At 49.0% G+C, this 13,097-nt stretch overlaps 1 protein-coding gene and 1 non-coding gene across 2 annotated transcripts in view; one reads left to right on the forward strand and one right to left on the reverse strand.

Annotated features, from left to right (window-relative positions):
- Positions 1 to 6,998: 6,998 nt before the first annotated feature.
- On the reverse strand, positions 6,999 to 7,073 carry Trnan-guu (transfer RNA asparagine (anticodon GUU)). Its single transcript has one exon. It is a non-coding gene; the product is annotated as a tRNA-Asn (tRNA).
- A 2,205-nt stretch (positions 7,074 to 9,278) lies between these two features.
- The window catches only part of LOC119431707 (regucalcin-like), a 6,518-nt gene continuing 2,699 nt past the window's right edge, over positions 9,279 to 13,097 (forward strand). The window contains exon 1 of the mRNA XM_037699184.2: positions 9,279 to 9,355. Within this exon, the coding sequence (XP_037555112.1) occupies positions 9,279 to 9,355 (77 nt within the window). The remainder of the gene's footprint in view (positions 9,356 to 13,097) is intronic.

Genomic DNA, 13,097 nt, shown 5'->3' on the forward strand with positions numbered 1-13,097 from the left:
GTAGCTCTCTACGCAACTGTCATTGTTTTTCGTCGTTACCATCCCCTAAAAGGCAGAGTGGTGTGCTTTCCCATTTCAAAGGGCTGGTTTCATGCTGTAATCATAGATTAATCTCGCACTATTATCAAAACGCTCGATGCACGTGTGGAGGCCGCAGGATCCTTTTCGACAGTTGAGATAACCTCATTTGTTACCAACAGGCAAAATACATAGAGATAATGGCATATGGTGCACCATTTGAAGTAATTATGGGTTTTTTATTCCACCTGCTCAGCAGTAGTGGAGTACGTTTGAGTTGTCTCGATGCACAAATGTAGTTCATGAAAAAATGTGCATAATGCAGTGGAAATGGCAGTGAAAATGCTGCGTCACCTCAGCTTCCCAATACGCGCCGTCTGAGAGACAAATCAGAACCGCACCTCACGATCAGAAACAATATAAATATGTATTTTGCAACATATACAGTATGCAGAATTTCATGTAGTAAGAAAAAAATCTGTGATGGCATCCTCGCCATTGGGTGGGTTCAAACTCGGCGTAAGAGCAGACATCGATTAGTTCAATTAACTAGTGCAGACGGTATTTGATTCGCTGGTATCAAGGATAATCAACACTATAATAGCATCGCCGTGTCTGCTCCAGATGTCCTTATTAGACGAGTCATCTGCCCAGGAAGTTACGTCACCGATTGCAGAAAACATATATATTTTCTTGGGGCAGGGCATATATCAAGCCGAGCCCAAGGCGTAATACGTACTCGGACCAGATGTTGGCTGGAATTGAATAGGAACCAGAACTGATATTCAGGGAACTTGCCTGAACCCAAGCAGAAACTCAGCCAGAGAAAATAATAATGGTCGCCGGTTCGGCACGTTACGGTTGAAGCTTATAGGACAACTGGTGCTGAATAGTTTCGAAATAACTATTTATTCGGTAAGCTCACCCTACTTGCAGGCTATTACGACTCACTTAACTACGTTGTGAAGCAAGGACTGCTGTAAACGATGGGTATATTTGGTAGTGACTACGGTCACCTTGGAACAGACACTTGCACTTTTGAACTCGGCTGTGCCAGTCGAGTTCGTATTGGTCAAAACGTTTTTGAGTCTGCACGGAATGACTTTTGTTTTGTCACAGCTCTAAATTCGGCCGTTAGGTTAGATTAGCGTAACCGCTAGCCGTAAAAAAAAAGCCCGTTCCTACCTGGTGCGAGAACCTACCATAGCGTCGTCTACCACCAGCGCACTAGTGACGTATTAATTTGGGTCACGTGGGTGCGTCGGCAATGGCGGCGAAGGGTTGTACAGGATTCCCATCGTGTGGCTGCGCAATTTAGGCCGGTTGCAGCGCTTATTTTGTTTAACGTACGTGGGACACCCTGTGTAGTGCAACTGGCGGTGGTCTGCTCCAGACCACAATGAGTTGCACTTTCCCTTTCGAAGAGGCAGGTTGTGGTGTCGAGTGAGCTCATGAACAACACTATGCAATGTGGTGATCGCGGTTTAAATCATGGATCCGGGACCTCACAGAAGTGTGACGTAATGCTAAGGCATTGAGCTCGCAGTTACCTCTAAATTGCATGCCAGTGAATTCTTTTCACCAAGTTACAGGAACACGAACCAACACGTATGACCGTCCTGGGATTTATACGTCATAGCGCAGGAAGTACGGTATATGAGCACATTGATACTAAAATGCAAAAGGTCCTAAAGCAATCTTCTCGCTGTTGATGCGATAGTCGGCGGTTGTCGATAACAAGGGACAACCTTCCTGGATAGCAAAATATACTGTCCGCCCTAAAAATTAAAAAACTAAACTATGGGGTTTTCGGTACCAAAACCCCCTTCTGATTATGAGGCGCACCGTAGTGGGGGACTCCGTAATAATTTGGACTAAATACAAATACACGGGTGTTTTCTGCATTTCGCCCTCATCTAAATGCGGCCGCCATGGCTGGGATTCGATTGAGCGCCGTCTCCGCCTTGCTAAATTCATGACGTAATTTTGATGGCCTATGATAATGCATGACTGTAGAGGATGAGTGAAAGCATAGATAAAAGAACTGTTTAATCCTGTGTGCTAGCCGAGTAAGCTCAGTGTTCCAGCCAGCAAAACAGGCTGGAACGTTTCACTCCAGGTGGGGTTACTAAACTTCATGGCCTAAAGTGCCATACTCTAAGAATGCAAGCCTTTGACACCCACCGGTGGCTGAGGCGACAACGCCTTGTCCGATGACTGGGACGGTGACGTCGCAAGCGTCGTGCCCGAAGCTGCTTGCGTCCACTCTGCGGTGGTAGAGAGCACCTATGAGTGCGATCGATGGTCTATCGGACAATAAAGAGCGTTATCGATGTACTGTGATGCCGAGAGTCAAGGGCGGGGCGTAAGCGGTACATCTCGCAATAAAATGTCTAATGAAAATGTGAAGAACACTTCCACAAAGTGGGAAACATTTCACGCAAGGTGAAGCAACCGACGCAGCTGTCGCGTTGGTCCGCATTCACGTATGAATTAAATAATTAATTATTTAAATAATTAATCAATCAATCAAAATTCGGCAAAGATAGTTCAGACTGCTTACGCATGGGAATGTGACAGCATTATACTCCCTTTGTTGAAACGTTTTTATTTTATACACCCATTTTATACACTTATGACGTGGCGCCACCTCCTCCCCATTGGCTGCGCTGTCATTTGAACAATGACGCACGCACTATATAGGCCACACCTTTACTCAGCCAGATGGCTGCGAAGTGACGTGTGCAATGACTCATGCACTAGGCACACCTTTAATCAGCCAGAACCGTACAGCCGCCATGGCGTCGGGAAAGCGTGCTCGTCTCGCACCCCGGAGGCCCGCGTTTGATCCCCACCCAGAACGAAATTTGCCTAATTTTCTTATCAAAGCCAATCATTTCCATTGTTTACAGGAACCACTGTGAGAAATTTGACCTCAATGCGAGCATTTCTGGACGTGTTCTTACTCTTTGCGCCGTCGGCCATTTTCGGTATACGACGACGACACCCGACTTTCGCGTAATGGGGCATATAATACTTTCGCATTAATAAACCAACCAATCAGTCAGTGTAAGCTTATTTTCCTTCCGAGAAAGGAGGGGCCGAAACTAGAGTCTGTGCTTCTGCTTGACTGAGTTCCCGACTCCCTGTCCCATGGCAAAAGGGCGGCTGGATACATTGCACAAGTTTCGCAATAAATCGTGTAATATAAAAAACGCTAGCAATAGAAGCAGCCAGGACGTGACCGAGAAACTCGGCACGCTGTTATACAGAGCTCCCTGTCAGCCAAGCAAAGCTAAAGGCGCTTACAACCCAAAGTCTGAAATCGAGATCCCGACTCACTGGGCGCCGGTAAGCAAAAGGCAGATTCGTATAGAAGCAGATAGCTAGCGAGAAATGGAGCTGTCACTCTCATGTGAGGAGGCGAGCGGAATTCGTGACCCATTACCACGGCCATCATGGACACGTTGGCCGTCTTAAGCGTCGCTGAGCGTACACCACCTGTAGCCCACATTTCGAAGCGAAACGCTTTGTTTGCCTCTTTCGCCCTCTTTCGTGGTTGGCGCCGATGCAAAGGCACGCAGTGTTGGTACTGCGTTTGACCCAAGGAGGTCATTCTTTTTTAGATGCGAAGCATCTTATGGTCGGGGCTATGTCACTCCCTCCCTCACTCACTCCGCCGTGCGGCGTCCACACCCCTACTGCGCATGCGCATCCTCCTCCCCCTCCTCTGCTTGTCTCATCTGCTCTCCTCTCGGCATTCCTCCTCTCCTCTCCGACGCTCCGCTCCTCTCCTCTCCGGATTGCGCAACGAATGGCAACACCTGCGGCTCCGCGCGCGATAATGCGAAGCAGCTTAGGTTAGAGGCGCGACGGTAGGCGCCCCAGTGGCACCGGCAACAGTCAGCAACGCCGCGCGCGTTCGGTGCGAACGCGGGCAAAACGCCGACGGCGTCGAAAACAGTTCTGCGCGTAGCTGGTGCGGCTGCATGTCCAAGTTTATATAGCTGATAAAGCTACCTTGAGTCGACACCATGGCTGCTTCGCATACTAATCAGGATTCCCCTACGGGAAGATAGTGTAATTTTTTTATTGTTTTTGTCATAAGGTAGAGGGCGTTTATGATTTATGCGAATGGGTGCACATACTTCAAGAGCAGTTGTCCTCACAGCAAGACATTTACATCTGCTCTGGCCACTGCTTTCAAGTTTTCGCCTCTAAATTTCGAAAATACGACGTCGCGTAAACGCCGGAAGGACAAAACGGACTGGAATGAATCCACAACCGCTGTAGACTGTTACAGAGAAAGGGGTTCCCAGCGGCTACGAGGCTGCTGGCGGCCCCTACACTCTACGTCACTGCGGCTGCCCTTCGTTCTGGGGCAAGAATAGGTGTTGACACCCGGGGCCGAGGGCTTACCCATCCACGCCACTAAGCTGCTCCTGTGGCTGCCGTGGCTGTGACTGGTCATTGTCCGATGCCTGCGCTTTCTCTTGGTGCTTCTTTCCGCCTTTGCGGTGGTGCTTGGAGCTCCGTCGACGGACAGAGCTTTCACCGGCACCGGTGGTCGTTGTTTCCGCGGCATGCCCTTCAGAGGACGCCGAGAGTGCAGCTTCGCTCACGGCGCTGGTAGCTGCGGTGGCGGCGGTGGTGGGGGCGACGGCAGCGTCCGGGGCAGCGGCTGCGGTGACGGGTGAGGTAACGGGTGAAGTGGTGGCGTGCTCTTCCTCCATGGCTGTATGCAGAGCACCTGTGTGCGCAGAAAGCGTTAACACTAACGGTCAGCGGTATGCCGCGAGCGCGTGACCAGCTGGTTGGTGAATGTCGACGCTGATTCGAAATATTGGGGCATACCCACAGCTCGACATTGGCGGTGAAGCGGGCCGTTGAATAGAAACGAAGGTAGGTAATGATGATCGACTGAAATGGTGCATATCCACAATTGGCCAAGAATCGGAGCATAGAAGTACAGTCGATGTAACAGATGATGTTCTTTCCTTACACGTGACACCTAGCTGCTGACGAGTGGTATCGGCCACACGTCAAAATACGAAATTACCGGCAATAAATGTAAAAATGTGCGCCAAAATAAAAAACAACGTAATTGGCGTGGGACTACAAGAAAATTAGCTATCTAAAAACACACACACACACACACACACGACATGAAAATTAAATCGCAGCACAGCCGGCCACCAATATATATGGCACGGCAATATGCCTTATTGCTTCAATGAACTTGTGGTAGCCGCCATATTTGGAACAGTTGTTGTAAACGCAGCAATGCGAAAAGTACGTTCACGGAAGCTTTTGAGCGAGGGGTCAGAACGGCGGCAAGAAAGAAGAAAACGCTCAACAGTTTCTTCTTCATTACAAGCATAGATTTTACCTATTTTAGTATTAACAACTTTCTAACACCATACAAATCTTGGCCAATCCTTCCCAGTGCGTATGCGCCATTGTAGGAGGAAAAGCAAGGCGAAGCAAAGGTTGGGGATCGAGAGGCTTGCCAGATAACGGTTGGTTCATCGTGAAATGGCGCAACGAAGTTTGAGAGAATGATGACGATGACTTCATTAAAGTGCTTAATATATTTTGTCAACACCGTCCGATCCGTCGCACGACGCGGAGCGAACGTTTCATGCTTTTCAGGCCGGATGGATTGTATTTGAAGCTTGCTGGACGGGGTTGAAGGCCCGATGGAGTGGATCGTTTTAACGCGAAAGCGTTCAGGGCACCGTGTCGCAGAAAATCCGTCGTCGGCGTCGGCATAAGCATCGGCGTCTGGCGGAAATAATCATGCCGAACCCCATCATCCCGGACCACCCCGACCGGGTGGGCCCTTCGCGTGGCGCAAGGCATTAGTGAACAAAATTGAATTTCTCAAAGTAAAATCCGTCAGAAAAATCGTAAAGTACGACTAAACCACAGCCTAGAGACGTGATAGCGTTGGATTGTAATTTGAGTATACGAGAAAAAAGCCTGATAAGTAGCCAGGGATCTCTGAATGCCATCGCGTTCCACTCTTAAAGGTGAAGCTTAGGCGTCCTCCAATTCTGATGGTGTTTCGCTGTACTTTGGTTCGAGGCAACATTGAGGGGAATGTTGAAAACAGAGACTTTCTAAATTTTGATCCGACCCCATGTCGCAGAAAATACGGTGGTGCTGTCTGCGTCAACAGCATCCAATAACGCTATCGCGTTTCACTCTCAAAGCGACGCTTAAGCGTACTCCAAGTTTTTACGCGCACATAACGCAACTTAAGCGTATTTCTAATGTTGCCGAAGAATCGGGAGCTGTGTATACTAAGAGCAGTTGGGAGATCTTATAATTGTAGAAAGCTTTGAGAGGAAGCAATAAAAGAATTGACATTGAGAACTGTTGAACTGACGTGAGCAGAAACTAAAAAAAAAAATCGCCATAACCCCTAGCATTGAATCAATATAGCTGCACAACGTATTACTACGGTCCAAGCCAGTGATGTATATAAGGCGTGTACTCCAGCGTTCCAGTTTCGCGCTCTTTATTGTGAGCTAGCAAGGGCCAAGTGGAATGGATGATGTGCAGCCTCCTGCGCTCAATGTTTCCGCCTGTGTATTGCAAGACTGCAGACTCCGGAGCATTTGAAAAGTGGCGCTTGCTCGGAGCACTTGCCGGCAGCCTTCGCAAGACCTAGGTCCACTTGCTGCAAGCTACGATCATCCTTACGCAACAGTAATTGCGACGCAGATCGCGGCAGAGACGGCGACACACAGCAAAATAATGCACCTCATAACACAGCCCCTGCAAAAAAAAAAAAAAAAAAAAGTGCGGGAAACACCGTTGCGCAGCCCTTCTCCCGTAGCCGAGCGCCGGAGTACCCAAACAAACACATCCAAACAGAGCTGCCAAGCCCAGCCAGGGTTAGACGGTGCCACTTTCTCATATTTGTGGCGGTTGTAAAAACTGAACCGTATTGGTAAAGAAAAAAAAAAAGACTTCCGCCCCGGGAGGGCTCGAACCTCCAACCTTTCGGTTAACAGCCGAACGCGCTAGCCGATTGCGCCACGGAGGCTGGACGTCTCAATGCGGCGTAAAAGAGTTAGAAATAGCTTACCGGTAAGTATTTAGCCAAGTCATTTTCCGTACATTCATAACCCCTTTGAAGCTAGTTCAGTTTCGCAGAGGCGAGGGAGGCTTTCGACGTTTCATCTCTGCACGCACTATTTCCCTCATCGAACGAGCGCGCCTTTTTCAGAGGCTCTTTCGGTGTGCCTGATGGTGGCATTTTGGGTAAATTGAACCAAGTTATGAAGAAAACATGATACCGTACATGTTAGCGGATTGAGAGCACTGTAATGTTGTTATTTCATAATTGTACACTTTCACTGAGAGTAATTTTTGAAGTGCGATTAGTTTGCTAATAGTATAGGTTCGTTTATACATCTGAATTGCATGAGCTCTTACGCACGGCTAGGACCAACTATACCGTGCCATTGCTTTAGTTCAAACAATTACCAAAAAAAAAGTTTCATGCAGCGTATAGGGCAATATATAATGTTGTTTTGTTTTTTTGTATTTATTTATTTATTTTTTTTTTTTTTTTTTTTTTTTTTTTTTTTTTTACTTTTGCTTGCGAAAGCAAGTCGACGGTGGCGCCCCTCGAAAGCGTATTCAGTCACTCGGCGCCGCCCCAGCGACGGCGGCTGCGCAGAGTGACTTTCGACATGGCTCTGAGGCGGAAAAAAAAGAACACAATAATAAGGAGTGAAAGCGCGCGCTATCATCGGCCAATCGGAGATACAGGAGAGAGATAAGCGGCGTTGTTCAAAGGATGGCGGTACTTTTCCAAAGGTATAGGGACTTCAGCCATGATCCGCTTGCCACGCCTTTCTCGGGCGCGTCAAGGGCGTGCCTCCTCTTTCGGGCATTATCTTTCTATCCTCCGTCGAATGCGAATTGGGCACATGTGGTGCATTCTTGCACCTACACTCTCCCTAATCGCATACGTGGAAATGCAACATATAAAGTAGCACACATTTTATATTTATTTCTTAAAGTATCTGTTTTTCGTTTGAATACTATAAAGTTCTGATAACAAACGGAGATCGAGCGAATTATTAAATTTTGTACTTTTGGCCCCGAGTGACGACAGTAAGGCGAAAGCTCACAAGCGGATACATTCAAGAGGGTCGCGCGCATGAGGGAGTTAATACGGTGAGCAGTCACCAGGGGCGGTGCAGTGCTATTCTCGATAAAGTCAGTCATAACAATGATTTGTCCATTTCCTGTTTATTAGAGGAATGGCAACGCAACGCCGCAGCAAGGCTGTTCACCGCAAGCGCATCACTGAGGCTATTAAGGCCGCCGCTTAATCAACAAGAAACGAGACTCTAACCATAGAGACGCTGCAAAATATCTGTACGGTATTCTAGGGTCCGTAGTGACGCAGCACAGTAAAAAATTGGCTGTGGCTTAACTCAGTTATGCCTGGGTGTGCGTAGCGAGAGGTACGGTTAATATTATTGTTTAGCTTGGTTCTCTCTATGGTTACATCTTTATCGTTTAGCTTCGAACATCTGAGTGTTTAGGTTTGGTTGTTACTTCTCGTTACGTTATGGTTGCATTAAAGACTTGAAATTTTTAAAGTGTAACGCATTTATTTTGAAAGTCCTCATCTTGTTGTTTCTCAATTGCCACAAAGACGGCCCGATGGTCGATTACGCGGGAGGATAGGGGGTTGTTGTCCAGTGACTTGAACCCGTTTCGGGTGCTATCCTCATCTGAATCCACCCGCTTGGCCGCCGCGTAGTTACGACGCTTCTCGAGGCGTGCGGCTCGTTCTTCCTCCGTCTGCTCAGCGCGCTGCCTCCTCTTGGTTTCGTTCCGATGACAAAGCCTGGCTTCTTTCAGCCTCTCCGACTCACTTTCCATATCTGCCGACGAATTCCACCGAGCCGCCCCTTCATTATATACGATGCAGCGCCGGCTCCTCCTCTGTTACAACGCGGTTTCACCGGCTCCTCCTCTGACGTCATGCCAGATGCAAGCGGCGAACGCTTGCAACACAACTGAGGCGGCGGCTGCGTATCGCCGCGCCACGGTAACTCGAGCAGACGACGCTAGATTGCGCGGCGAGCGGCGCTGCCAGCTGCGGCGGTTCATAGGCAACGGCTCAGCTCGCGGTGCGGCCACCAGCCACAGCAAAACGGCGAGAATGCGGCCAATGTAGCTCTCGCTACAACATGTACCAGTTTATCTGCATGCGCGAAGCCTCCGCGATGCATTTCGAAGAAGAGCGTACTGCCCAGCGACTCAATTCCTCACTTGTCATCGCGTTCCCAGTGAAGGTGCCTCCGTGCGTATGTACGCAGAATTTGAGTGTGTTGTTCACTCCAAGGTGCTTGCCGATTGCCTCTGCTGCTAAGCTAACAGCGATCGCAGATGGATATCGTAATGACGGTGCAGCAATCGCACTTTGGCGGCTGAGGGCTCTTGTGTGCAGTTATGTAATTAGACTTCGAACGGAGGAAGGTGTTGCAACTGTTCATGTGCAGTGCTTGTGATGAAGAAATGCTATCGCACTGGGTCTAGAAAAGGCGAGCGATTCTCGACGCTGATCGCGTTTGCGGCACTGCGGCTCCGATACATCACCGATGACAGAGTAGCCATCTCAAACGACAGCTGCGATACGTTGTCGTTGGAAAACACTACGCATACGCAGCACCGCCGTTCACCACGGCCCATCGACGCATTGCAAGCCGCTACAGTGACGTGCCGATAATTAATGGCTGTGCGCTACGTCGCCACAATGCAGGCAATGAACCGTGTTGTGGGGCCATCACAGCCATAAGAAGATATATGCATCATCCAGCGAAAGTGCGCTGTTTGTTTTTGATAGTGATGCTCATTACGCACCAATGACAGTACGTGGGCGTGTTTTATTTTGGCGGTCAAGATTGTTGGTGCCTTTCAGTTCCGCACCACGTCGATGTTGCCGAAAAATAAATTGGGCGTGGCCCAACCATGGTGGGTGCGCCCACAAAAGTTACATCCTCGTGAGGGGCGTGACCTATGGTTTTTATTAGAGGCCAATCGTGGCCAAAATCGTACATCGCGAAACCCCCTTCGAGTTGAACTCGGGAACATGGCGGAGGCAGCCTGTGTCATCGCATCCAGCGGCAGTAAGCGTCAATTCACCTACATGACCGACGTAGAGTTTCAGCGTCATTTTCACCTTTCCAAAACGTCAGTGCGTGGCTGTACGTGCGAGACTTAGGCGAAGGCCTCGCCTGCGGAGACAGCTGGCGGGCGAATGACGCTTTCCGAGCACAGTTTGTGTGCGACTAGGCTTCAGAGGAAGAGTTCGTTCGATTGCTTCGGCTCTCTCCGCTTCAAGCGGCTGTGCGTCCACGCGCCCCAATGCCAGGCCAGGTCCAGCGGCGTCATCGCAGTACTGGGACACCTGTAAGGACCTGGAGTTCAAACCGGACCACACAACTGCGAAAGCGAAGTGGTCACATTGTGCAGGAAGACTCCAGGATGGACGCCGGGTTGCCTTCTGCATGGTGCAAACAGGGGTGCTGAAAGCAGTTCTTGCAGTTACATGGTACCGCGGCATTGCACGGGCTTCGCCAACACGGGCCCCTCAGCCATCCGAACGTGCACCTCTCGAGTCGGCAAGTGTTCGGGCTCACGTGCTGCGTGAACAAAAGCGTAGACGTGTGACTGTTGAAGTGATGACCGGGACTTCTTTCCTTTCTCTGAGAACGCCATAGCCGATGGAGGAACTGCACCCATGAGGTCGTGAGGAACGAGCTGCGGGGGCGACCTCCACTCGGTAGTCCCGGTAAGATAGCGCAAATTGACGAGTGCCGCCTTCGCGGCAAGCGAAAGTACAATCGAGACACCTGAGACGGACGACAACGTTCCGCCGAGCGCCAAAATTACGGCGGGTGTTAAAGATTGTGGATGTGTCTTCGACATGGTCTGCGCAACCACAGGGGTGCTGCGACTTTTTAAGGGCGACCGATGAGACGCCGGTGACACTAGGCCCCAATATTCAACCGGGGACCATATTCACCGTGAAGAATAGGCAGCAACAAGTGGGGTGCTATGCGGATGCGACGAGTTTCTCGTTCGCACGAGTTTACCCAAGTTTGCTCGATGGCAGTCAGTCAACGGAGATCGCAAGGGACACGCAAAAACCGCAGGCAAAAGGGAATGTCGAGATAAAGACACGTATTACAACATAAGCGCACAATGCGCGGCACAGTGCTAACGCGTTTCAAGCATAGAAGACTGCGCAACGAAACGCGCCAGCGCCCGCGTATTGTTATCAACGTATTATCGCGATTTAGCAATACCGCGACTGTCCCGCTGTCTATCAGCACACTTGCCGTGAGCCGCTTGCCAAGCATTCTCGGACGCGTCAAGGGCGTGCCTCTTCTTCGGGATTATCTTTCTCTTCAGCTTTCTCCAGTGAAATTATTCAGCAACTCCTTTTCCGTGGTTCTCGTTCATTGTCTTTTTCTCCTCGGAGACCAACTCACCATTGCCCTGAAATGATTCCGCTATTTAGAAAAATGAAATGATTTCGACGTAATTAATGCCGCATCCCCTTCCAGTTGTTTCCATCTTCGTCAAGCATATGTTGTTGTACTGTTCCCGACTTCTCCCCAATAAGTTGACGTGGTTCCAAAATATTCTAGGTGCGGCCTTCTTTTCTCACGAATTCTGACAACGTTCACTTTCACCTTATCTTTGCTTGAACTAATATTTGAACCATGTACCTCTCACTCCCCCCTCCCCCCCCCCCCCACCCCCCGCGGTATATTCCATTTTTCTGTCTATTCATCTGCGGCAAGTGTGCATTTTTGCCTGCCGTGTTTCGTGATGCTTTCTTTCGTTCGTCGATCGCCTCCGTATATCCCTGTTCCATTAGCTTTTCGGCTTCCTTTTTCTTTTCCAACAAGCATGTTGCTTCTCTGTACATTTCTCTCGCCATACACTTGCAAGCTCATTATATTCCCACTCCTGCTTGGCCGTTTGTCAGGTTGTTTCTCGACTCTTGGACTGTATAGCTATGTGTTCAGCGTTCAAATTGGACTGGTCATTTTCGTTCCTTGCACTCTTCCAAACTACATATCCCATTTCAACATGATGTGTTTATGGTCCTCCCTATACTGCTATACCCTTTCTCGTCAATGACTTTCTTTGAGCTTATCATAAATTTCTTCTGTCATCAGACAGTAATCGACGGCCGATTGTCTATTTCTGCCTTCCCATTGATTGGCCATCACCTTTAGGTCCCGTATTCACGATAACGAGGGGTACGTGCTCACGAGATCTAGCATTAACCTCCCATTGTTGACGGTATAACCGTCTAGATCCTGTCTGTGTGCATTCATGTCACCAACAGGATAATTTCGCCTCATTCCCGAAACTCTTAATATCGCACTTAGGCATTCAATAACTCTTGATTCTTTTCTTAGCAATTTCTTCCTGTCAATAAATACGTCACTCCCAGCCCAGTTTTATTTCCACTGATTGTGTGTGATACCCAAAGATGCTCTGACACTTTAAATTTACTCTTTCCCATGTGGCCCTGATGTCGGAGAATTCCGATCACCTCTTTCTAATTTGGTTCGGTCGCACCTTCAAATCATAATTATCAATCTGGTGGTTGTTCTAAGTCTATAAGGTGCGTTTCAGTAAACGCGTACACACCTATTTGTTCTCTTTCGGAAAGCGATGCAGGAAAAGGTCAGCGTACAGGTGTCGAAATCGCATCCCTGCACAGACCATACTTTCTTTGGAGGCCGACGAACGCATTGGGCGTAGAGTGCTCGTCCTTTGTCGGACGCCAAGCCCGTCGGCCAGCGCTGTCGCACGAAAACAACTAAATTAAACAATTATCTAGCGGTCGCAACTTGCTGCTTTTGACTGAACAGGTTAAGAAACAATGAAACTACCGCGTCACCAAATTTAGACAAACGTCGGCAAGCAAAACTCACAACATGTGAGGGGGGCGTATTGTAAATGGTGAACTTTACGATCGCGCCTTTCTGCCACACTTCAAGAGCCGCATTGCATGGCAG

The sequence above is a fragment of the Dermacentor silvarum genome, chromosome 10 (genome assembly GCF_013339745.2).
Source record: "Dermacentor silvarum isolate Dsil-2018 chromosome 10, BIME_Dsil_1.4, whole genome shotgun sequence".
NCBI classification, from domain to species: Eukaryota; Metazoa; Arthropoda; class Arachnida; order Ixodida; family Ixodidae; genus Dermacentor; species Dermacentor silvarum.